This window comes from Xyrauchen texanus, chromosome 24 (assembly GCF_025860055.1).
Source record: "Xyrauchen texanus isolate HMW12.3.18 chromosome 24, RBS_HiC_50CHRs, whole genome shotgun sequence".
Lineage (NCBI taxonomy): Eukaryota > Metazoa > Chordata > Actinopteri > Cypriniformes > Catostomidae > Xyrauchen > Xyrauchen texanus.
Window position 1 is genome coordinate 15,371,770 of NC_068299.1, and position 26,688 is coordinate 15,398,457.

At 37.9% G+C, this 26,688-nt stretch overlaps 1 protein-coding gene across 5 annotated transcripts in view; it reads right to left on the reverse strand.

Annotated features, from left to right (window-relative positions):
* LOC127618013 (zinc finger MIZ domain-containing protein 1-like) overlaps positions 1-25,783 on the reverse strand; it is a 59,553-nt gene extending 33,770 nt beyond the window's left edge. Inside the window, exons 1-3 of one of the 5 annotated variants that reach the window (XM_052090224.1) lie at positions 25,662-25,783; positions 16,666-16,779; positions 12,724-12,829 (exon numbers count right to left, since the gene is read on the reverse strand). In XM_052090224.1, the coding sequence (XP_051946184.1) occupies positions 12,724-12,829; positions 16,666-16,779; positions 25,662-25,730 (289 nt within the window). In that variant the 5' untranslated portion in view covers positions 25,731-25,783. Of the gene's footprint in view, positions 1-711; positions 1,072-1,649; positions 1,785-2,905; positions 3,057-12,723; positions 12,830-15,283; positions 15,470-16,665; positions 16,780-25,661 lie in introns of those variants that run through there. The other 4 variants (XM_052090225.1, XM_052090227.1, XM_052090228.1 and 1 more) reach the window with 4 other exon arrangements.
* Positions 25,784-26,688: the final 905 nt, after the last annotated feature.

The window sequence follows — 26,688 nt, forward strand, 5'->3', positions numbered from 1 at the left end:
TGTTTTGTGTATGAGGTGTGTGTGTGTGTGTGTGTGTGTGTGTGTGTGTGTGTGTGTGTGTGTGTGTAGGAGTGAGGGAACTAGGTCAAACACAGTCAAGCTATCACATGCAGAACTTAGAGCTCCAGTTGTGCTTTCTGTGTCCTATACCATTAGTTAAAATTTCCCTGAGAGGATGCAGTAAAAGGGATAGTTTATGTAAAAATTAAAATTTGGTCATTATTTACCCAAATTCACCCTCGATGCTGTTCCAAAGCAGTATGTCTTTCTTTCGTGGAACACCACCAGAGAGGTTTAACAATGGGGCAGTCAAACTCAAAAAAAGACAAAAAAGCACTATAAAAGCATCATAAAAGTAGTCCACATGACTTGTGAACTATATTCCAAGTCTTCTGAAGAAACAGACTGAAATTTACATAATTATTCACAAAAATGATGCCAGCCATGGACACCATTCTATTTCACTGAATGGATAAGATCAGCCTGGACATTCTACTATAGACACATTTTTCATGGAAGAAAGAAAGTCATATGGGTTGATGAAGGTGAGTGAATAATACAATAATTTTCAATTTTGAGTGAACTCTTCTTTGAAGAGATTTACACAGCCTGCACATACACCTGCCAGCAAATTGCCCACACACACGCACAAACAGCAATACATGCACTACATTACTTTCAAGTGTGTTCACAAGCCTCGCTCTGACTTACCAACAGCTGAGATCTGCCTTTGTGGTTCTCATTGTAGTCCTCTCATTGCACAGAGAAATGGGATTTGAACAGCAGGCAAAGAAGAACTCCAGAGGAATCTACAAGCTCTCTTTATCGCTGTCTGATTGTCTGTTTCTCAGGGGCACCATGCCTCTCTGTTTTTCTCTCTCTCTTCGCCTGTCCAGCGACTGCACAATGCACATCAATTATTCAGCAGCGGTCTCCGGGTTTCTAGTGCAAAGCCAATCACAGATGGAGCTCTGTGCTAATGGGCTCCAGGTACCTGGCTCCTCTGCTTCAAGACGGAGCCCGCGGGAAATCAGGTTAAGCTCTTCAAAACTTCACACACACACACTGAGACGCACACACAGACAGTGAATCATATGCCTGTAAACTGTCTGCTGTGCAAAACCACAAAATGAACAGGAAGCAAAGTTGTGTTTCAAAATGGTTCAAAAAGAAGCAAGAGAGCGAGGGGGGTATGTATAGGCATACTACACACTAAGAAACCAGCCACTGCTCTGATCACCACACACTAGTTCATTCATTCTGTGTATGTCCTATCTAGCTAAATGATTAATATATTCTATTTTATTTTAGATTGTATATTGCCATTATTAATAGAATTAGCATTACTTTCCATATTTGTAAATAATTGTATTATTTTATTGTAGTATTTTTGGACTGCAATTATTATTTGTATTAACACTACTGGAACCTAATACAATTTTTTGTAAATACTTTATTTTGATATTTTATATTATTATATTTTGGAGGACTGAGCTCACTGGGGAGGTGCAGCAGGCAATAATGCCCAGTAGGTTTAGACAGCTACTTGTGTACCTGATTAGCTTTGAAAATATGGTAATGTAAAATAATCAAGCCAATAAAGTATTTTGAAAATGAAGAAAAGAGAAAGAAAATGAAACAAATCTCACCTCATCTCATATATATGGTGTTGTAAGTGATGTCTACATGCTCTTAACCAGTTATCCTTTGACTAAAACCCTATTTCTAAGAAATGAATGGCCACATACATGCATGGAACCACACATTCACACACTGACTCAAACACGCACGCTCACTCATCCATGCAATGTGATGGCCACTTTGCAAGAAGGGCGGAAGAGGGGAAGAGCATGAGCGGCTCACATTTCAAACTCGCAAAGGGTGGAGGTGGGGCCTATCATGGCAGACAAGCTGTATCTTGGCCAGAGACCAAATCATCAGGAGAGAGAGAGAGAGAGAGAGAGAGAGAGAGAGAGAGAGAACAAACAACAAGCTCAAATCAATTCAGTTAAAGCTCTGTTTGCAGCCCGTGATTACTGCTATCAAAGCGGCTGAATCCTGTCTATTGGAGAGCCTAATCACATGACACTGATGTATAAATCCATCAGACCACACACACTAATTAAGCTTGGGGCTGGTGGGCGGCCACTCATGAGCTTTGTGTGAGGGGTGAAATTAATGGAAACTGTGTTAGCTTTTAACGCTAAGTGCCAAACTTGACACTTGCTAACACTGTTAATTACACACACCTAAGTGTTGAATATCAAAAAGTGATCCAGCACTTCCACAAGCTGTCAATAGCATGACTCCTTTAATAAATTAATGAATAGCTATTCTTCATTTGTTGAATTAAAGTAGCCAAATCTGCTATTAAAGACCCCATGAAATCAAAATTGTGTCTTTTATTTCATGCCTGTTTGCGCTGAAGCCATCTAGATGCTAGTGTACTCCTAAACATTGACAAAATGTACTTTTACAAGATAAATGCATTTAAAATTAATAGTCTCTAAAAGGACCAAAACTATTGATGACTCACTGCACTCACTCATTTTGTCCATCCACATGCTCTTTTGTATGAGAATGCCCCTCCCCCTAATGCCACCTGAAACTGACTAGCTAAAGTAGCGAATCATGTCCCTGGCTATGATGTTAATTAAAGGCTATTGACTATTTAAAAAAGGGACGAGCCCTTAAAAATGTCCCACCTCAGCTTCCTGTTTTAATAGGAAATACAATAACACAGTCAAGAAAACGGCACTCGTAAAGCAAATTAAAAGGTAAATTAATAGCACTTTATCAACAGCAGGACTTTCCTTGACTCAGCAATTTTACCCTGTATCAATTTCCCCTGACATCAAATTAGAAATAATTCACTTTAAGATCCAAAACAAGCGCAAATACTTACAATGTATTGACACATCAAGACATCAGCGCACACATTGTCTTCGCTCATCCAGTCGACTTCAAATCGCCGCGTGTGACAGATATCTTTAATATAAAGCTACGAGAGAATGAAATTACTCAGAGAAAATGAGAGGAGATGAGCGGCTACATGAAAAAAGAGGTGAAGAGCTAAAGCTGGCTCAAACAGGAACTTGAGCTTCCTTTAACTTTAACTGCAAAGCTGTGAGTCATAGCACTCCACCAACACACACAAACACTGATCATACACTCAAATCAACCCAGTCATTCTCTTCAGCTCTGCACTTCAGCACTCTTTACATCTGAGCACACTACTTTACTTTAAAGCAATTTACATATCAAAGCAATATTGTTTCCGATAATAGCTCTGTTCCAAATCCTGGTGAGCTGCCTCACTGCCTACTGTCAACTTAGGCAGCTACATTTTAAAACATAATTTATTCACCCTCACGTTGTTTAACCAGTATTACTTTCTTCCGATGAATGAAAAAAGCATATGTTAGGCAGAAAAACAGCCTTAGTCAAATTATTCAATGAAAGTTAATGGTGACTGAGGCTGTCAATCTGCCTAACATCTCCTTTCGTGTTGCCTGAAGGAAATAAAGTCACAAGGGTTTCAAACAACATGAGGGTGAATAAATGTTGACAGACTGTTCATTTTTCATGAACTCTCCCTTTAAAATGCTACCTTTGTAGGCAGGTCACTAGGTTTTGGAACAAAGCAGATAAACTATAATAAAAAAACAAAACCCTTTGTTTCTATTATAACAATGTCTGAGGTTACTAAACTGTTGTTGAGTGATTACATCAGAAATCAACAGAATATGTTGGGGGCAAATAAGATTCTACTGGTTCAGACACGAAGGTTCATATAAGAGGATATTAACAATGGAGATTGTGACTCATTAATCACCTAACCTTTGATGTAGCAAACTCAAAGACACAGCACATTTTTTAAGTGTGCACTGACAACTGAACGTGGGCAAAGTCTGTGGTATCTCAAAACAACGGGGAGGTCCCGAGCTTGAGTTTCTTGTGTATTTGCACTTGTGTCTTCTCTGTAAACCATGCATGTACATGACATGTGAATTACGGCAGGGCTCTGGAAAGCAATCCATCACCCTAGACATGGTGGGTTGGTTGCTCGTCTGACGTGCCTTCCAGCTGGGCTGATTTACAACCTGCTGACAGACTTCCTATGTAGAGCAGGAACATTCCTCTCTGTTGCATTGAGAGGTCTGTTTCACCTCACTTTCTCCCTTCCATTTAGAGAATTGCAAATGAGTCAACCTTACATTGACACCAATTGCACCAACCGAGTATCTCAAAATGAAAAAAGGACAAATAGCCTTGAAAAAAAAACTTGAATACAGTGAAAGGTCACTCACTGAAATCAATTAAAAGAGGGTGCCATCACTTTATGATGAATTAATTTATGACTTTTCCATTACCTTTCCAGACAACCCACATAGGCTTTTTGACCAGCCAATGACAAACTAAACTGTATGCACAATTGGAAGCATACATAACTTCGGTCTTCTTGTGGAATAAAGTAATATCAAGTGTGTGTTTGTGTAAAAGTGACACAATTAGTAGATTTCTTTAAACGCTGGCTAAAGATTTTAGAGGAAAACAAAGAATTGTTTAAATTCCTGTACTTCATGTCTTCTGCACGTCATGCCAAATCTGCTCAATAACAGACTTGGGTTGAGACACACCTTGCAATTATCTTGTCATAACATCTCACTCTGAACAATGCAGCACTATCTCTGTTCCTGTGTGCAGGCACAAAAGTGATTTGGGAAGTTGTGATTTTTTGTCAGTAAAAAGTTTAAATAATGGCAGGCTGTCTAAACGGAGGCATACGAGTGAGAAACATGCCCTAATAGACAAACACATTAGCTGTCACTCTCTCAACTAATCTGCTCTCGATTAAATATCAGCATGACATGAGGGAAGAATTTGATGTTGATCTAAGACAGCAGACGGTTGCTCCTGACAGCATATTGTTGAAATGCTGTCGAAAAGCAATTGTTATGCCATATATAATTAACATATGCCCAATAAAAGAATTTCAGACAAAGTATTTTGTGTTTCATGGTACAGACGCAGCTATGTGCACTAAAGAGATTTTAGAAAAAACAATTATCTTATTGCACTGGCAGCAGGGTGCCAACCAAAGTCCGGGTTAAATAATCTGTCAAATGCATGTAAGCAGAGCAGATCAGACTCGATAAGAAAGCACACACAAACACACACAGATGCAAACACACACTATGGAAAGATAATTCCCATAATCACAGATTAATAGCACTGATTTAGAGGTCAACACTCTCAAACCAGCAAACCCTGACAGACTACATTTCTTGCACTTTCACACTAGAGGTTTTGGTGCAAACCAGAGTTCATTTGATGCAACAATAACCAGACTATCCCAGCGACACACAATTTGTCTATCTGTACTGAATGCTAGTGATGGACTCATTCAAAACACTGCTTCATGGAGCGTTGAAACCTTGAACCAGTGCTTCAAAGCGAGTATCAAACTGGCCAAGCTGTGTGATTTCAGCAAATGAGGCTTTGTTACGTCACACTGTTTAGACACGTTCTCGGTTTGATGCTAGGGTTGCTTGATCCTACAGTGAACCCCTGAATAATAGCAATCATTTGGGTTAATAAAATCAGACAGATCACGATTTGCTGATTGGAAGTCAGTAAATTCCCTGCTGATAATTTTGAGTTATGTTTCCACCGAAACAAAAAAAAATAAAAAATGAAAAAAAAACCCCCACTGATCCTGCTTTTGGCTTGAGTCTTCACATTGCATTTACATGTCTGTGACCAATAGATCCAATAGAAGCGTGCAGTGTTTCTAGCACTTTGCAATGCAATTGGTTCAATTTATTCACAGTTTCGGTATGTAAACAACTGTTGCAACTATTTGTTATGACAAAGTTGGTGCAGCTACCATTATGAGGACTATCCACAGACATAATGGTTTTTATACTGTACGAACTATAGATTCTATACCCTAAACCTAACATAACCCCTAAACCTAACCCTCACAGAAAACTTTCTGCATTTTTTCATTTTCAATAAAATATTGTTTAGTATGTTTTTAAAGCAATTTGAATTATGGGGACACTAGAAATGTCCTCATAAACCACATTTATAGCATAATACCCTTGTAATTACCAGATTGTAACCTAAAAAAAAGTCCTTGTAAACCACTTAATCTTACCACCCACACACATTCCTGAAGCTGAACAGGTGAAAATGCACAAAAAGCTGTCCTCACTTTTTACTGATCATACCTTATCTTTGTCAGTGATAAACATGTGTGAACAGCATATCAACTGAAAATTACACCCTTCAGGCACCTGATGACGTATGGGTTTGATTTGGCACTGTTGCCAAAATTTCATCTTGAAAACAAAGAAAGAATCCAAGTGACTGTTTTATATTGCTATAACTGTTTAAAAGTAACATTAACGTGAGCTCAAAGCATAAATATATGAATTACATTTATCTTACAAGACAGCCTCTGGCATTTGTCCATTACAGGTACTTAGCATTCTTTTACGAGAGGTAAATAAAACCATATTTCGTAGTGCGAGTGGATGACTTTTGGCCATCCTCGCAGCCAAGTGTCAGCTGCATTGTATATCACAGAGACAGCAAAATGAGAAAAATTCATCGTGTAGATGGTGACAGTCTCTCCTTGGCCCACTGATTATGCATTGATCATGTAATGTGGGTGTGTCGCACCACTCTCAGGCTTTGAGTGAGCCAGACACACTGAACTCCAATATGTGGTATCAGGTGGCCGACCCTTTGTCGCCATCCTGGCTCTCACTGGATTTTCGCTGGGAATGCACTTTCTCAACAAATCCCTCACCTGACGGACACATCTCTTATCTCTTCATTTTACTTTTGCTCTCTCTTTGTGTTTGTGTGATGAATGTAGGTAGATTAAGAGAGAAGGAGTAAGGACAGAAAACGAGAGGGATGCAAAGAGCAGGTTTATGAGTCTGAGTTCTGCCACTGTCGTCTCCTTGTCTGGGGTGGCAGACGCCATCATGGTAGAGGTAAGATGAATGTCACCATGATGGACTGAGAGAGGAAGTCTGACTCATATCTGCTTCCAGCCATTACTTTATCATCTACTGCTCTTGCAAACACTGTATCTAAGTCTTAGCTTGAGATTAACTATCTAAGACAGTGGTTCTCAATGGGTAAGTCGTGACCCAAAAATGACTGGGTCATTATTAAAAATGGTAAGGTCTTATTACAATAGCAGGGTTCTCATACCTTTTAACCAATGGAATTTGTGACTTTTCCAGTTGTTTGTGATTACTGGGAAAGGATTACATTTTTTTTTGATTGTACTCACAAAATTATATATTCTAATATTTTAGAGCTGAGCATAACTAGATAAATGTATATTCACTATAGAAATGTCCATAAAAATTTCCTTGACCTTTTAAGATTGTATTAATTTCCATGAATTTTCCAGGCCTAGATAACACAATTTTAAAATTACTTGATATTCCCTGGTTTTCCTTGACCATGGGAACCCTGTAATACATTTGTGGAGAGAAAAATAAAAATAAAGCCATGCTAAAAGCGAGAACAAAACCATATAATTGTGCTTTCTTAGGGAAGCAAAACAAAAAGGTGCATGAACTTTTAAAAATGCTTCCCATATCTTAATTTGTTGATGTAAAAAGTCTGCACATCCAATCAAACTCTACTGTATTGAGACGTGTATACGAATAAACGGATAGGTTCCATGACTAGGGTTACCACCCTTCCGGTAAAATACTGGATCATCACATATTAAAAGATAAAATGATGCGTCCCATATTGAATCAATACGGGACGCGATTTGTCCCGAATTCAAACTGGTCAGATGGCATCGCTAATTTAAAATATATATGTTGGAAAATTTGCATATGGTGGGTAAGGGACCGTCTGAAAAGTCCACAAATGGTGCTAAAACTGTGGAGTTTTATCTATATAAATGTTCAATAAAATCAAACAATTTATGAATACAATCACTAAGTACAGGTGAAGTACAGGTGAAGAAAAAAAATTAAAAATAAAATAAAAAAAAATAAAAATTATATAAAATAATAAAAATATACATATAAACCAACCAAAAGTTATACATAAATGAGATAGAGATAATAATCGAAAAAAAAATAGATTTTTAACATATAAATGTCAAGGGTCAGGGAAGTAAACATTTTAGAATATAAGGATATACAATTTTTATTAATAACGCATATTAAATCATTTATTCCTAAAACTGTGGAGGATGTGGTTAGTGGTTCATCATGTCAGCACACTCCTGCATCTCCTCAGTGGGGATGAAAATAAAAGATATTAAGGTTTACAATGGGAATATGGTGACACGCATCTTGTCGATTTTGAAATGATGTTATTTCTGACGAGAGCTGCAACAAAAAAAAGGTAATCCCAGAAGCGTGATACTAAATTTTCTAAAGTTTCTCTAACAACCCACAGCTCAAACACACACACACACACACACACACACACACACACACACACGTGCACTAACTTGTTGCTCCAGTAAAGCAGCGCAAGTCTCGCTATCCTCCGTTGCTAGTTCTAACGTGACGTTTTCGAATTAGCAACGAAGGCTCGGACTGTATTAAAGCAAGAAGCTGAATCTGTGGCGAAAGTATGTTCCTCTCATTAGAGCATTTTAGGGACGAAAACCAGAAAATATCTTGAGATAAAACCCTGAACGATGTCTTAAGGTGTGGTTGCCGTGGTATAAGCGGAATAATTGACTCCGGCCCGTTGAATTGTTTAAAATATAATGCATACCCGAGGAGTAATAGTTACTCTGCTGCATATTGTGAATGCATTACCACCTCAGGTGTGCATTATTTTTAAACAATTCAACAGTCCGCCGTCAATTATTCCTTACTTGTGCGATTTACACAGAGTTTACATTAATGTATAGCAAGGGCTAAATTGGTACTGTCTCTTTAAGAGAAGTGTTAACGGTTGAGTGAGCGCACTGTAAAGAGAGAGAAGTTGCACAGTTGTTTTTCCCTCATCCGTGCAATGTATGACTAGAAATAATGTTTTATTTTAATATGTTTTTATCACCAACTGACTGTAAATAACAGAAAGGTTATTAAGAGAGACATGAATTGAAATGGGGTACCTGGGTCTTGTCTTTGGATACAAAATATACAGAACTAAGCAAAAGGAAACTTTGACTTGTATAATGTCTATGCCTTGCTTGTAAAAATACTTATTGTGCACGTTCTCAAATTAATATCTACAAGCTCTCAACTTTTGCAACACTTTTAATGGAGAATGTTGAGAATGAATAGTCCTTTGAACAATTTACCCAAAATCAGAGTTGTCGTCATTAAATGCAATGTCAGTAACATTCCAAGGCTGAACTAAGTGATGGAGACAGATGGAGACAGCACAATCACGACAGATTTGGAGCCACTGCAGCCAAATATGGTCAATTTCCTTCAGGGTCGCACTCACAAGACACAACACGCAGTAAAGACAAGTCTGATTCCAGTTTTTTAATTGCTGGCTTCTCTTCATCATTAAAATGATCGTGGTGCTCAAAATCTTCTTCGCCACAACACAACTATGCCCTGGCAAGTAAAATCTGGATTATTACTCGCCAGTGGCTAATAAAATTAATTTTTATTCAAATGAATCATATTTTAGTCACATAGCATTTACTCGCAATGTAGAGGGCTGGACAACCTTAAAAACACTAGAAATGATATTTCCTATTCAGTCTATGTCATGTTAATAATTGTGCATATTAATGGGCTCAAGCAGATCGTAGTGATAAAACATTTCAATGTTTTATATACTTTATATTGTAATGTATTTCACAGACATTTTTGCTTATTTTTGTATGATAAACACATGTGGCATTGTTTTGGGTCAGCATTGATATGTAAAATATGGGTCATGGCACCAAAAACAGTTGAGAACACTTATCTAATGCCTTACTGTAAAATAGTAACATTTCAGCCACAAATATATTTTTAAAGCCTCTTATAGTACTGTGTAAAAGTTTTAAGCACTTGTGGAAAATGTTACATTTACAGTTGTAAATTGCCAACACACAGTGGGGATTTCTTTAAGACTGCAAGGGAAGCTCAGCTTCCCCTATAATGTCAAAAAAATAATGGTCAAATATGTACTATTGTGTAAACAATTTATTGACTAAAAATGCGTTAGAACACGTTCATCTCGAAGACGAGTTCGTTCAGAATCAGCTACATTACATATAGCAGGTCGGCTGACTCGATTTACTTCTCATACATTCCCGTAGCGTCAGTGCGTTTCCCGGTTGAAGCCGAGCGTCCATTGACTTCAATGTGACTGCTCTGAACAGTTTTTATCAGTGCTCCGAAAATAGACGGTCATTGGATAAATGCTGCGATTATGTCCCGCCCACGGACGCTCAGTGTCTCTGGGGGTGAATGAGGAGTGGGCTGGCCCGGACTCCGGGCTTCCGCGTGATGATTGGAGGATCTGTCGAAAGACTGCATCTCCTTTTGATTGACAGCGAATCTGTACTATAAGAAGTCACTGAATCTATTTCGCGCTCAGTCCCATCGCGGATTTCTCAAGTGTAGTCGAAAGACAAACTGCTGCAACCTATTTCTTTATATTTGTTTGCCGAAATTGCTAGTCAATTTGCATAATACATTTCACACAATTATACACCACATTCCTTGTTTCAGTTTTACCAAGTTTAATATATTTTGTTTTAGAGTGTTCGTTCGTTCGTTCGTTCATTCATTCATTCATACAGTAGGCTAGGCTAGCGTCGTACGGGTGAAACTGCGCACGATGGCAGACGGTGCTAATATTGTCAACTTGATTTTGGCGAAGCCATTTGAAAGTCTTCCTTACGAGGAAAAAATTTGAATTAAACAGCAGGGCAGATCAACACCTAAGATTGATTTAGTGCAAAAAATAGGGTAAATAAGTTTATAATGTAGGCCGAAAATGATCTTCCCCTCTTTGAAAGACCAGCAGTCTTCATCAGCCAACTAAGCAAGGACAATGCATCTATATGAACTTCTGCAGTTAATCCAGGATTAACTTCAAAGACATTATTCATTAATCTTACAGTTCTTACAACAGGTTTGTTTATACACTGACCCTTAACACTTACTTAGTTGACTCATTTTAAACCATGACTAGCACTGCACACTATAAGTAATATTGGCATTATATTCATGATGTTAGCCAGAGGGGAACTGACCCCCACAGTGAGTCTGGTTTCACCCAAGGTTATTTTTCATCATTAACCAACATCATATGGAGTTTTGTGTTTCTTGCCACAGTTGCCTTCGGCTTGCTCACTGGGTTTATGACTTATTTTTATAAACACTTCATAATCATATTTAATCAAACTACACAATGATGACTATAGATATTATGGTTTCATTTTCTGTTAATGCATAATTTTGTGTAAAGCTGCTTTGAAATGATGTGTGTTGTTTTTATATAATACGAACTATAGATTCTATCCCCTAACCCAAACAAAAATCGCTCTGCATTTTTACATTTTCAAACAACATTGCTAAGTATGTTTTCTAAGTGATTTGAATTATGGGGAAACTATTGCCTTATAAACCAAATTTATAGCATAATACCCTTGTTATTACCAGTTTGTAACCTAAAAAAATTCCTTGTAAACCACCCACCCAACCCCCCACACACACAAACAAAATACTTTCTGGAAGCTCCAAGGTGTCCCACAGTAACCATGGTTCAAATAGACAGTTTATCTTCATTCCCAACAGCGAGCCACGTCAGGCCTTTCTCAAATGAAGTGCACTCACACACCTCAACCCCACAGTTTGCCAGCCATCTATCTCTGTTTGGCTGATGCCCATCCGCAATTCACTTTGACAAATGTACAAGAACAGGACACTCAGCTTTGGCTGAGAAGGTCAGGATTTCAAACAGAGCTGATTACAAAGCAATGCTGTTCTGCTGATGGATCGTTGTTGGAAAGTGAACTCTGGCGTTTATCAATGAATTATTCAGAGGCAGTTTTGGCACACCGAGAGCTCGGTGTGTATAATCGGCAAAAAAGACAAGCTGGGAAAGTTAAATCGCCTCATGACATCTTAAGGAGATGGGTGAGTATCAGACAAAGGAAAGTGAAAGGATGCTAATGCATGGCCGTGCGCTGTGATTGTATAATGCCACAATTAAAAGATTTCCTGTCACACTGCAGAATGAGAAATGTATATTAATTACAGGCAGTGTGCCACTCTGTTTTATTAGTGGTGATCAGGCCCAGACAGAATCTGTTGACACATTTTCTGCATCTATGATTGTGGAATGGATTGAAACCTGGTAAAACGTGTTAAAGAAATGGGTGAGTAAATTATGAACATTTTTTAAAATATCTGACGGTACTATGCACTTATAAGTTGCTGTAAGTACAAGTAAATTAGCCAAAACATTTAATATTTTAAAACACAAGGGGTGGGTGAACTGTAGCCCATATCAGAGCAGCTTGAATTTCCATGTTGATCCAGGCTGGTTTATGTTGGCTATTGTGCTGGTTTTATGCTGGTCTGATTGTAACATTGCCACACTGTTCACCAGCTTTACAAGAAAGACTTTGAAAATGACAAACTTTCCAAATCTGTGGAAATACTGCATGATTTCTGTGGGCTCAGATTCCGTGTGGGCCTAGTGATGATGTTTGAGAGGAGACATTTCATGAGAGGTGCATTGAACGTGGAGTCTTACCTGCAGACTTTGGGGTGAACTTGTCACGGTTGGCTGCGCACACAGCCAGGAGCCGATAGCCGAGATCCAAGTCAAAACCCTGCTGAGCTGCGACCCGGCTTACAACCTGTGGAGAGAAACCACGTTTGTGTTACCATAGGTCTATGTGTATGTGTGTGTTTGTCTGCATGTGTCTCCATTGTTTGAACATTCTCCCCTTTTCTGAGTCTCAAAACTCTGCAATCACAAGTAAGCCGCAAACAGTTTTCCTGCTTAAGGACTGAAGGAAAATCAAGCTAAAATGTTCTAAACTCACTCTTTAGCATTAAGGCTATTGAATTTTTCAATAGTCTACATGAGCTATGAGCAATTAAGCTTCCTTGAAATTCTACCCCAGACTCCCAAGAGAGACACGAGAACACAGCGGAATACTTGCATCACGCGGCTATCACCCCCCTCTTCCTTGTACACCAAATATCTCTCCAAAAACTACACTTAAAAGAGCAATTTCCCTTTTTAGTGCATTCATATGAAATATTTAGAAGCGCATGAATAATGTATTCTAAAATAAAAGTCACCTCCACTGATGCACATTTGTGTAAAGAATGTGTTGATATTTGGGGGCTCCATTGATGAGCTTTCCCCAGAGATCTCTGTGACTGGTGTGTAGACGTCTCTGTTTGTTCTCTCAATATTCTAATCCGTAGAGACCACAGACCCCACTTAGCCCCTTGAACTCACAACTACAGCTTTGTTCAAAACATGTTGTAAACTTTCGCAGAAAATACAAAAGTGGGTAAATAAAACCTTAAAGCCACATGTAAGAACAGAAGTGGTAGGTGGCATAGAGAATACAGAACTGAGACTTTACTGCTGAGATCTGCCTTGCAAACATAAAAAATTTATATAGTAGGTTAAAATATTTCAATTAAGAGTTAAATACATTAGACTCCTGGACATTCACTGGGAAAAAACTGACACAACGTCGAGTGAGTGACAGAAGGGGAACAAGTGTTAATGGGATATATCGTTCACCCAAAAAATGAAAATTCTCTCATCATTTACTCACCCTCATGCCATCCCAGATGTGTTTGATTTTCTCTCTTCAACAGAACACAAACAAATATTTTTAGAAAAATATCTCAGCTCAGTAGGTCCTTTATTTTGACTCTTAATCTCCACTTTCACTTTCAACTTCATATCGGTAAGTTAAAGTTAACGTGGATATTAAGAGTAAAAAAGGACTTAAATATTGTTCTCTTTCTCCCCCAAGACTATTATATCCCTTCTGAAGATATGGATTTAACCAATCTTATGGAGAGCCTTATGGATTACTTCTATGTTTTCTTTATGTGATTTTTGGAGCTACAAAAGGTCTGATCACCATTCACTTGCATTGTAAGGACCTGAGATATGCTTTTAAAAATCTTCGTTCCTGTTCTGCTGAAGAAAGAAAGACATACACATCTGGGATGGCATGAGGGTGAGTAAATGATGAGAGAATTTACATTTTCGGGTGAACTATCCAATGATGTTTAGATATTTGCACTGGAAAATAGACATTTTTGCAGTGTTTACACAGATTAAAGTGCCTATTTCTCCATTTTTAAGTCCTGGGTTTATATATTGCTCTGAATTCTCTCTCTATTATTCAATCTTTCAACCAATATGGCACGAGAGGCATTTAGCCCTTAGGATAATCCGTTGGTAGCTCTAAAATCTTACTCAGAATGCACATGATCTTTAATGACTCATGTATCACACTGCTGCAGCTGTGCACAGCATTTATCCACTTACTAACCTTCTCAATTCTTAACACTCCGTGCCTGACGTGCAATTTATGTTCCACACAGGGTGCACACTTAACTCTTCATAATCATAAACTGTCATACATCTGCTACCAAGGTAGTGCAACAAAAATGACAAATTAAACCTGCACTGACAGATTTCTATTTGTGGTTTAATGGGAAAATAATGCTTTGATGGCTTAACGGGACTCCAGAAGCAGATGAACGGCATCTATGAAAAAGAAAATCTACAGACAGTTTTGAAATTTTGGACAGGCAGCGTTGTTGTACTCATGCCAAACTTTAATTTCCCTTCTGCAGCTGCACTTGCCAAATGCAGGAGCCTGTCGTGCTGCCACAAGGGCTCGTATAGATTCCACTGCCATTTAGAAATGCAACCTCTCATAAGCCTTTTCTGCATTACTCCTTTCTCAGAATGCATTAAACAGAAATATTCCAGGTCACTAAACCACTCTAATGTTCTCTTTTACAGCTTTGCTGAAGGGCAGAGGGCCATCGAAACAGTGACATGGAATATAATCCACAAGAAAAAAACAAATGGCCTGTTTATTTCTTGACACAGAGTGGGAGAAGAGAACCCAACCGATCACTTGACCCGAAGAGCTGTAGATATGCAGCGGTTGACACGAAAAGACTGGAGAGATAGTTGTCATCGCTAAAGCTACTGACAGTTGGAGATGTCATTTATCATTTGGCTGAGTGCTGATACTGTGCAGCTGCGAGAAAATGGAAGAACAGCTCCATATACAGGTCTGCAGAGAATGGAGAGCTACCTGCTGCCTGAGGGAAAATGTGTAAGACATGTCCACATCTGTCAGCCAACATTCTTATCTCCCCAGTTCTTTCATCTTTCCTCCATCCTCACCAGAGCATCCTCACCTGGGGAGAAGAACCTCTCCACTGCTCTCAGAGGGAACACACTCCATCAGACAAATTAATTACACAATGCAAACACACTACACATCTTTTTAGAGTGAACACAGGTATGAAAATAGTATCCAGGGACACATTGTCATGCACACACATGCCATTCTAACTCAGCTATAGTATACAGTATTCTTGGTATACTATGTCTTGCAAGGGTATTGTTTAAATTGTAGATGTAATGTATTTTGTGTAATGTATAATGTATTTTCATATGATTGATGGATGGACGGACAGACGGACGGACGGATGGATAAGAGTGGACTATTGAACACGTCCTTTATGTTGTACATTATACTTGTCATTTATACTGTCAGCATACAGCTTTCACTGATGTGTGGCAGTCAAGTTAAACAATGCAAGAAATTCCTTCCTTCTGTGTCTTCCTTCCTGTAGTTTTTTCTCTTGATAAAAGTGTGTACATTAATTAATCAAATGGAAATAAGCTATAAAGGGGTTTAATCCGTAATGGGAGGTTTAATCTCTAGGCTTTAAAGGGGTTAGGGCTGTATTTAAAGAATAACGATTACTTTGTCATTGCTATTTAGTTTCCAAAGCTCCTGATCCATCTAGGATATTTAATTTGGATGCTCTTTAAGAAAAGAAAATCCCAGAAAGGTTAACAGATGCAAGTATAGCTAGAAAATATTCTGAGAGCCTCCCACTAAATCATTATCTGAAGAACTTGTTTCACAAAAGGTGCTGGAATGAAAGACACCCAGTGGAAATGAACGTAAAAAGTCTGTTTCTTGAACACTCCCCCATCCACCATTGGTTAGAGAAACAAGATAGACCTGCCCTGAAGTCACACCACTGGTTGAGCTGTTGTTGCTGCATCAGGATGCAAAAACAAATAGAGCAATGTTTTGATAGCATTACAGAACCTTAGTGTTTACACTTTTTAGGGGAATTTACCTATGAATGGCTTACTTATAGTCTCCGCATACTAAGCAGTGAAACTATTTTAGCATTGAAAAAATATTACATACTTCAGCTTTAAACACCAGTATCATATCAAAGAAAATGAGGGAGCTTACAGGAGAAAAGAAAAGAGACAGAGATAGAGAAAGAAAGAGAGAGAGAGAGAGAGAGAGAGAGAGAGAGAGAGAGAGAGAGAGAGAGAGAGAGAGAGGGGTTGGTGGGCAGAGGGACAGGTGAAGCATGACTGTTGCTTTAACCTTCGTCACTGGCCCCTGACACGAGGACAAGACAAGGGCAGCTGCCAACTTACCGTCAAACATCCCATCAGGCTTTGCTCAAAGGGCCGCTGGAAGGCTCGTGGATCTCCGCACCAGTCCAGTAGCTCTGTTGCTGCAGTCTGGAAATTGGCCGGATTCTGTAAGTGCTGTTTGAAGAGAAGAAATCACAAATTTAATACAGTTAATATCGGCGAGAAATAATCGGATGAGAAGTTTTAGGCATATTTTACACAAAAACTCTCGATATGGGAGGAATGTAATGTTTGTGATTAACTATCTGTAAAGCACTGTTTACATTGAGCAAACTCCACCCACAGTAAGTCCCCGAATGAAACGTGATTTAGATAACTTTCCAGCTCAAATAAAGAACATAATTTTCCTGAGGAATTGGGGAGGAAAAAAATTACTGAAGGAATTGCTTTTTACTAAAGAATGTTTTAAAAAATGTAAGCTTCAAATTTAAATGCTTTTAAAACCTCTGGAATGCTGGCCTGCTGGGCTTCAATTGTCAGTCCATTACTGTAAATGCATTTTTCCCCCTTCTTTTTAACAAACCGAGATGAGATCAAATAATTTTTATGTGTTAATTGACAACATGCCACTGATGTTTGTGAAAACTTGTTTTTAACCAAGAAAATGTATTTAAATAGACAGGAGAGCTTGGATGAAAGATGTTCAGCTATCTAAAATAACCTACAATGAGGCTATTAAAACAAGACCACTCATTTAAAAGAAAAAAAGGTTTGAGAGTATGTAAAAAAACAACAACAACCACTCCATTGATTCTGTCCCTTACTGAATTATATACCATATTCCACTTAGATTTAATTTATGTATGACCAGTACTATTCTCTGAGCTAAAAGAGTATATCATTTTCAGGCCATTTAGTTTGCCAAGCACTCCAAACTCCTCCTGTCCTTTGACAGTGCATCTGTACAGCCCTGCAAGAACCCAGCCGGTAACCCAAGGCCTCCTGGTCTGAACGCAGCTGTGCGTTCTGGGCCAGATCCATCCTCCTGACAAAGAGCCCAGTGTGCTTCAAGGCCTAATCCAGACTCCTCATTATCTTTTGTCCACTAAGATGTAATAGATCCGAACCTCTAAAAGCAATAGTCAAGCAGTCTGGCCAATAAGGCTAGCACAAGAGGGGGGCATTATGACAGAATTGAATGAGAAGAGACTTATTCTCTCCTCCTTATGATTCTTTTTTTATTATTTATATAGGTTGCTTATTCTCCCCTCAGGATTACCCTCCCCCACCCCAACCTCTCCACCACCCGGTGGCGCACAAGACATGACAAGAAATTTAAACAAACGAGCAATCTGTACACCCTCTTCAGAGGCTTTGCACATAAATACACTGGTGCTGTTTGGCCACTCCTGAGAAGGAGACTGCGCACTTTGAAGAGCATTATACTCGGACAGACACCTCCTCTTCCCTGCGCGAAGCGAGGAAGCAGTATTGTCTTGCGAGGGTGCCAGAGGTCGCCATTTGAATGAGTCGCATTTGTGTGTGTGTTGACAAAGAGCTCATCTGACAAAGAGCCAATGTCTACTGCTGCTGAACCCTGCTGAGTAAATCCTGCACAGCATACAAGATAAGTGGGCAGTGAATTCCCCCTTTTGCCGCAAAAGCTGATAGAAATGAATCTCCTTTTGAGAGAGGCAGTTCTATGTTTAAAGGGACAGCTCAGCTAAAATGGAAAATGTTGTCATTTTTATCCACCCTCGCGAAAGTCAGGCAGGTTTGGAACAATATAAGGGTAAGCAAATGAAGACAGGCTTGTCATTTTTGGGAGAACTATCCCTTTTAAGCAGACATTCTGATTTCTAGGTAATCAGGAGAGAGGGTTGGAAACAGGGCAATAGGGGAGGGTATGTAAAGCTTGTTGTTGTGGTGGTGGACACTCAGAGCTTTGTGTCAGCAAAGCTGGGTTTTTGGCAGGATTGCAACACAGGTGTTAACATAACTGAGGCCAAATATCAGCACTCCACCTTTCCCCTGCATGCATACAGTGTCCATGCAGGACCACTCCACCTCAAGCCAATTCTGTGTAGTGTGGTCTATCACTAAGGCATTGAGTCATTTGGTTCTGCTGCTGGACAAGATCTGGTCTTCTACACTGTATTTCTTACTCTCTTAAAGGGGACATATCTTGGAAAGCAAGATTTGATGTGGTCTTCTGAAATAAATCCAGTCTAATAATGGAAATTAAGCTACAAAAAGACATCATCAAATAAACATTATACTGAGATCACAACCATGGGCACATGTACATACCTAACACACTTACAAATGAGCACATTTACAAAATCAAGAAATATAAGGGAATTCTTAAAGTTGCACTCAGTAATTTTCTCCTCGTTAAAAAAGGCTTTACTCCTAAAGACATTAACAGTCATTTTGAAACATATGTAGAAATTATTGAGCACTCAAATGAGATGAAGTCTCTAGACATTTCAGTAACCTTTAAAAAGCTGTTTTATTAGACAGTTCATGGAGAGGGTCCTCTCATAGGGGCTGCCATGTTTAGATCACATGACCAGCTGAATACTACTCGCTTAATCTCTTTAACAATGCTGCTATTGGACACTTTCATTCAGGGATTAAATTAATCATGGCTGACTGAGCAGTGAATTTCTACATTGGCACCAGAAACTAAAAACAATTGGTTTTGAATGATGTTGCATGATTATAAAATGCTAAGAATTCATGAAAATTTCTATAGCGAAGATATATTTGTCTAGTTATGCTTAACTGTCAAGTCCTCCTCCAGTTCAACATCCAAAGGACACAAGGACAACTCAATGTTCCGACTCAATCACTTTTATTTTCATTTCTTTGTCAGTTGATTGGTCTGTTCAACTTGTTAGGTTGTAATGTGATAGGTTGTAAACCTTCAAAACAGAGAACAAACGTTTACCATTTTAATTAAACATTTCGTTAAGCATTTTAAATAAATTTTAAATGAGTTAAACATTTAATTCCTTTTACATAAAGAAAAATGATTTCATGAATTCAAATTCATTTGTAAATTTTTAACATCTACCAGAAATGTAATATTTTACCATTTTTAACTTTGTACATCCTTCAAATCTTATACTTTTAATTTTCCCCAAACACAAATGAAATATTTCTTAGCACAAACCCATTTAACACAAAATCAATGAAGTCAATGCTGCAATGTGTTCCTTAAACCATCTACACAGAAGTTAAACATAGCTTGAACATATTTAGCAGTATTTCAAACATCATAAAAGTAAATTAAACATTTCACCAACCATTGGCGTCTTTGGACTGAACCTATGAGTGAACTTGGAGTGTCTTCTCTGAAGTTTGCTTGTCTGAATGACTGTGAACCTTCATGCTTCAGCAGGTGCTCTTAATAAAGCACCTGGATCACTACTGCTGGTGCACTCTTGGAAATGTACTTCTTTGAGAATCGTTTTAAAGATTCAGCGCAACATTAACTCTAAAACATTTATTCTCTATCAAACGATTTTTTTATCCTTATCCAGCAATCACAAATGTTTGGAAGTCATGTAAATATGTCGATAAAAAAGGTAGTCAGTAACTTGGCCCAACCTAATGAAGGACAATGTGAACTATGCTGGAACATGAAAGTTACCCCAATTTGTAACAGTCAGATTATAAACATGAGTGCTCCAAAGAGGTTTTGTTTCTAAGTGAATTTAATTATCATTAGAAAATCTGATCGATTGTCTATCCAACCTCAGTTCTCCCACCTTAGCTATCAGTATCTGTATCGGTATCACTATCGGTTGATCTCTAAATATAATGGTCAGAAATGTTGAGCAATGGTCATGCTAAATTAAATAATGGTTTTGGTGGTATTTTTGGTGGACAAGGAAAAGATAAAATGTTAAAAAGTATAGAATATTTCCCCTTTAAATATAGTTAATGAATCGCATGTATAAAAACTCTTCAAATAACCTCAGAACTTCACAAAGACAAAAGACAAAACAGTTTAGGAAGTTGAAATCTTATGGGCAATTTCTTTCATCAGCTAATCTGTCAGAGGAAATCCCTGAGCATGAGCTCATCTCATCAGTTCTACGCAGGACATGAACCATGAATAACTGCCTCCTCCAGTATCAGAATACTCTGCATATTTGTATTCATGTTCCATGTGAATGATAATTCCTTCCTTTTGCTAAAGAAGAAAAGGGAAATAAAGACTGTCTAATTAAATGCTGTGCCATGTTTCACTTATTATTTCTAATTATTAAATGCCTCTGGGAATGTTCTTGACTGGGAATGGGCCAAGAGAATTGTTCTGATCATCAGGCATTCGAAGGTAAACAGTGTGAACAATAGGCCTAAGCTTTTTTTTTCTTTTTTTTTTTTTACAAAGCATCTGAGAATTTACCTCTGCCCCATGAATATGAAAAAAAGAGAAAGGAAATGAAGAAAGTGGAGTCTCTACTATAAGCCTAAGAGAATATACGCAATTCAGTTTGACTCAACAGTTTGACTGAAGCTGATAATGATGTCAGCCTTCTCCTCTCAGACAGAAGAGGATCTCATTTTGTGTGAATGACAGCTATTGGCTAACTGTTCAGCATGCAGGCTTTAACTGCTGGTGAGAAACCCACAATAAGAAAACAGGAATTCTGTAGGAAAGGCTCCATAAATAAAAATCAGATGGGAATGTGAGATACTGGTTGTGTAAGGACATGAAAAATAAAAGATGGAGAAATTACAGTATAAGCATAAGGCTTGTTTGACATTGCATGCATAAGCTATGCACAAATTAAGCAGCAACGTCACATACTGACAGCGTTTTGCTGTGTAACAGAGCTGTGTTTCTACACAAAATAATGTGATTTCTGGATAAGCACGTTAAGTGTTGATTTTACATGATCACTATTAAATATATATAATAAAATTAGAAATACTAATATATATATTATTTTTATATAAATTATTTTTTAATTAATAAATTATTTATAGCAATATATTGTTATATAGTTATACACACATTCTCTTTGCCAATGTTACCCCAATAATGCTCTTCAAGCTGAAAAGCCAAAAACATTTGGTATGTAAGTTTAATATTCTTATGGCACCATCTAGGGGTTATTAGTACATAAAAAAAGTGGTTTCAATGTTTACATCGATCCATTTATAATGGCAGCGGACTTGTGCGAAAAGTGACTCTTATGTTGGGATAAACTACAGGTTCTTATAATAAAGTAAAAGGGACAGTAATGTTTATATTTTTACTGATATTTGTTGAATATAAGCAACTTGTGCTTGGTTAAAAATGTAGCATATTATTTTATTGAAAAAGCATGTTGAAAATACATGCATCAAATATGATACAACCGGCTTTTGAGGTATCTCTCAATCACTATTACATTCCATTCATGCCCACTATAAAAAACAAAAACAAAAAGCACTTACATTTCTGATATATACTTTTTATAAGATATATTTTAAAATGTGAACTAATATCTGTATGTGTATTTTTATATATGCTGACTGTCACGTTCCTGTGTGTCTGCCCTATGTTCTCTGTTTCACCCATCACGTTTATGTCACGTTCCTGTGTTGTCTGCCCCGTGTTGCCTGTTTCACACGCCACTTCTCATATTCCATGTCACGTTTTCCTTGTTGTCCGCCCCATGTTTCACTGTCGGTGTATAAACTACAATTCCCACAATTCCTGGCCTCTCTCACTGCCTGCAATCTTCATTGTTCTCACCTGTGTCTCGTTTAGTCTTCATTGTGTTTGTGTATTTAAACCCTGGTTCTTTGTTTAGTGACTGTCGATTGTTGAATGTTGATGTGTCGTTTCATGCTCGCTGTTCCCGCTCCCTGATGTTCACTCTTGGTCTTCTTATTCTCTGGATGTTTATTCGTGTTCGTTCGGCCCTTCGTGGATGTTTCCCCAACCCGTGTAGCTTCTTTATGTTCGTCCGTGCTTTAGTTTTATTTTCCCATTGTGGACTGTTCTTTTGTGCCTGTGTTTGTTTATTTTATTCAAGTTTGCTAATAAACCTGCATTTGGATCCGCACCTCCTGTCTGCCTTCTCCTGACTTCCCAGCATTACACTGCCTGCTTGGCATTATAAAGATCTCATTATTTTACATTACAAGTTGTAAAAATTGTGACTGTAGTGGAATACTTATAAAATACTTATATTTTGTATTTTAAATACGTAATCCCATTACATGTATTCCATTACCCCCCAACACTGCCAACAGGTGAGTAGTTTGCTCTATAATTTTATGTTGCTACATAAAAGTACATATTGCAAAAGACTACTATAAATAGTTTTATAGTGTATTTTCTGTTTAGCTTGATATGCAACTATATTCAGCATCCAAAATTCTACTTGTTCTAAATCCTAATGTGTGAATGCTGTTAACATGGTCTGCTTTCATGGGCAGTGTGAAACAGACCTAATAGTAAATGTAGAAAATATGGTGTTTAACGACATTACAATTACCACTAGCTGATGGCTGACACCTTTGAGCAGGTGTTAGCCATATGACTGAACATAACATTTTACACTACTGTCATTATAACCAACTAAGTTGCAGGAAGAATAGACTTCCTGACAGGAGGACGCATGACTGAGTGAAAGGATGACAGCACAATAAAAGGAGGAATGGGACAGAGAGAAAAGGAAACAGCGAAGTCAGAAGAAAGCCATAATTCGATTGAGAGAGTATCAGCTTTTCAGACAGTGTGGCTTCTAAAAACATACTGGTGTGATAAGGTGATTTTGTTCACCTTTAGACAAGATCAGACTGTACTGCTCAGGTAAAAAAAAACATATATATATATATAACAAAAAAGCATTAGTGTGAGCCCAAGCCAGTGCCACCAAATAATACTATGAATCTCTGTGCTGCATGCAAATCATCTGTGATTTCCTTGCTTAAAATTTCTGTGCTGTATGTAAGTCGACTGTCTGTGATTTCTCTGTTTAACTTGAGCTGACTAGGACAACAGTCATACCGGCTAAACTCACAGCTCTCACCACACTAAATGTGCCATATCAATATGATTAATGAGCAGCAATCAATTGCGTTTTGTCTTTAGGTGTAATCAGACCCAATCTGGGATGCATAACAGAGCCAAAAATGTCATTTATAACCAATTAAATAGGCTTAAATTTCAATGGCTTCTTACATGCTGTAGACATGATTTTAGCACTAAGACTTGTCTAATTGAGGCAGAGACAACAAAGCCATGTGAAAAAATGTGCAGAAGAGAAAAATCCTGAACTGCCTGTAACAGAGGCTGGCATGGTAAATATTTCAATAAAGCTGTCGAGAGATGCAAAATGTCACACCTGCTAGATACACTGTAATTTTAAAAGTCTAGAATCAGAAGACATAGCCTTGGGTCATCCCTACTCAAGCATGTATGTGTAAGTGTGTGAGTGAGTTTGCTAAACAACAAGCTTTCTACAGATAGGGTGAGGAGATGCTGATAGATAGATAGATAGATAGATAGATAGATAGATAGATAGATAGATAGATAGATAGATAGATAGATAGATAGATAGATAGATAGATAGATAGATAGATAGATAGATAGATAGATAGATGACAGACAGACAGACAGACAGACAAACACAATATCGATATGGGTATATTGCAATGAACCGGCTGTTCTGTAAAGAGTATCTGTAAATGAGTGCATATTAATGAGAGAGGATTTGAATAGATTTAAATCTGCCATGCAATACATAATTACAATTAAATGTTTTTTTTTTTTTATGGTTTTTGATCAACAACTGACTGTAAAAACATAAAGGGTATTAAAAAAGACATTATTCAATTAAAAATGTATTGCGTTGATCTCATCTTTGGACACACACAACACACACAGTTCTTTCTCATTATACTACACAATCACTAAGTGAAATCTGAAAGTTTACCAGCCAGTGGCTAATCAGAGATGTTCTCAGTTGCATAGTGCAAAATTTGGAGGCAAATGCAAATTATTTCCTCTCATTGTAGTATAGTGTTGCACACATAGTTAAAGATCAAGCTTGGGATTTAAGAATTGATATAATTCAAATGAAGATCTTGATGCATCGAAAATCAATATTTTCACCCAGTCCTAAGTCTAAGCTTTAAACTTCAGTAATCAATTCAGAGTGAACTACGTAACATACAGTACATTCAAATGCAACCTTTGTTATATAGATCATTTCAGCCTTAGGTGTGATACATGCTGTACTTTGTAAAGTTTATATTTTTAAAGTGGATTAAATTTAAAATTAAAATGTGAAAATCTCCTTGTGATGACTGCAAGGCAATAACCAAAATTTAAATAAACAGTCATTGAAAAACCCATATTGATTGACCACAAATCTGAAAATTAGGTAAACTAAAAACATTTTTCTTCTTCTTAAATCTATTAGCATAATGAATTGTGATTGGTATTGTCTTCCTTCTTTTTTTTTTCTCCAATCCGGGTGGCGGAGGATGTTACCTCCATGTCTGAGACACTCAATCAGCGCATCTATCGTGTGGCTTATTGAGCGTGTTACTGTGGAGACATAGTGGAAGCTTCACGCTATTCTCTGCAGCATCCACGCACAGCCCACCACACGCCCCACTGAGAGCGAACCACATTATTGCGACCATGAGGAGGTTACCCCATGTGACTACCCTCCCTAGTAACCGGGCCAACTTGGTTGCTAAGGAAACCTGGCTGGATTCACTCGGCAAGCCCTGGATTCGAACTCGCAACTCCAGGGGTGGGTATTGTCTTCCTTGCATATATTTTACCATATAGCAACCTTAACACTGCACGTGTTGATTCATTTACTGTACGTATTTCATTCATGCAGAACCAAGGCCCAAAATAAAAGCTGCATTCTAAACACTGAAATTTTCTTCAGAAAATGCAAATCTAATAATGTTATTGAAAATCTTTTTACTTAGTGTTTTGGTGGGAGTGGGTAAATCTTTTGATAAGAGATTGCCTAATATAAGAACAGTGCTCAAGTGTACTGGGATTGTTATCCTTTTCTCACCTGTTTGATGCACAACAGCCTGTCATTGGTCTGCTGGATGTGCCTGTCCATTGAAGGAATCGAGTTCATCTTGACTGCTGCCTCCTTCTCTCTACCTGGAAGCCATTAAAAGATCTTCTCTCTAAAAAAAATAGACAAAGAGAGTGTGTCAGAGGCAGTAAGAAAAACGAGAGGGCACTTCAGTGTGGATCTGTGATCTCCTCACAAGCTTAACAAGGCCCTGAAAGACACTTAGCGTTCAGATGACATTTGTGTTGTAGGTGACGAGCGTTCCCATCCATCTTTCATGATCATGGATTTGCTCTGTGAAACAGGAGGTCAGGTGTAACTAGAGTTACACTCCCGTCAGATTCTTACAACACAAGCACAACCATGATCAGGTGGAAATTACAAGCCAACAAATAAAACACGTTGTTTCTGATGTTGTTAGCTGTAGTTCCAATCGGTAAGGTTGAAGCAGAGAGAGCAAGTACAGTATGTGTGTGTGTGTGTGTGTGTGTGTATATGTGTTTACTTAGCCATAGTTTAGGATCAAAACTGTACCCAAAAGTGAGCTAAATCTGAGAAAACTTCACATTGGAGACATTGAGGGACATCCTAAATTGGAAAATCAATTTATAAATTAAGCAAATACTTTTTTTTTTTTAATTCAAAAAATGTTCTTTTAGGGGTATGGTTAGTCTACAGTAATTATATTTAGCTTTTTGTGAAAACAAAAGAAGCCTTTGGTTTGCCTAAATTGACATAGCTAAGTAGATGTGACTGTGAACAGGTTTGGCTATTCTTGTGAGGGCCAAATAGTTAAACATTTCCTCCTAAATATAGTAAAATATGTCTGTATAGTAAAAACTGACCAGGGAGAACATTTAAGTGCTCATTACCATTTGAAAGGCTCAAATTTGTTTTGCCTCATGTTTTGCTTTAAATGTAATGATAAAAAATGCAAATAAAAACGTTGGTGAGGGTTAAGTTTAGGGGTAACATATAGTAAATATCATTATGTAATTATAAAAACCATTGTGTCTGA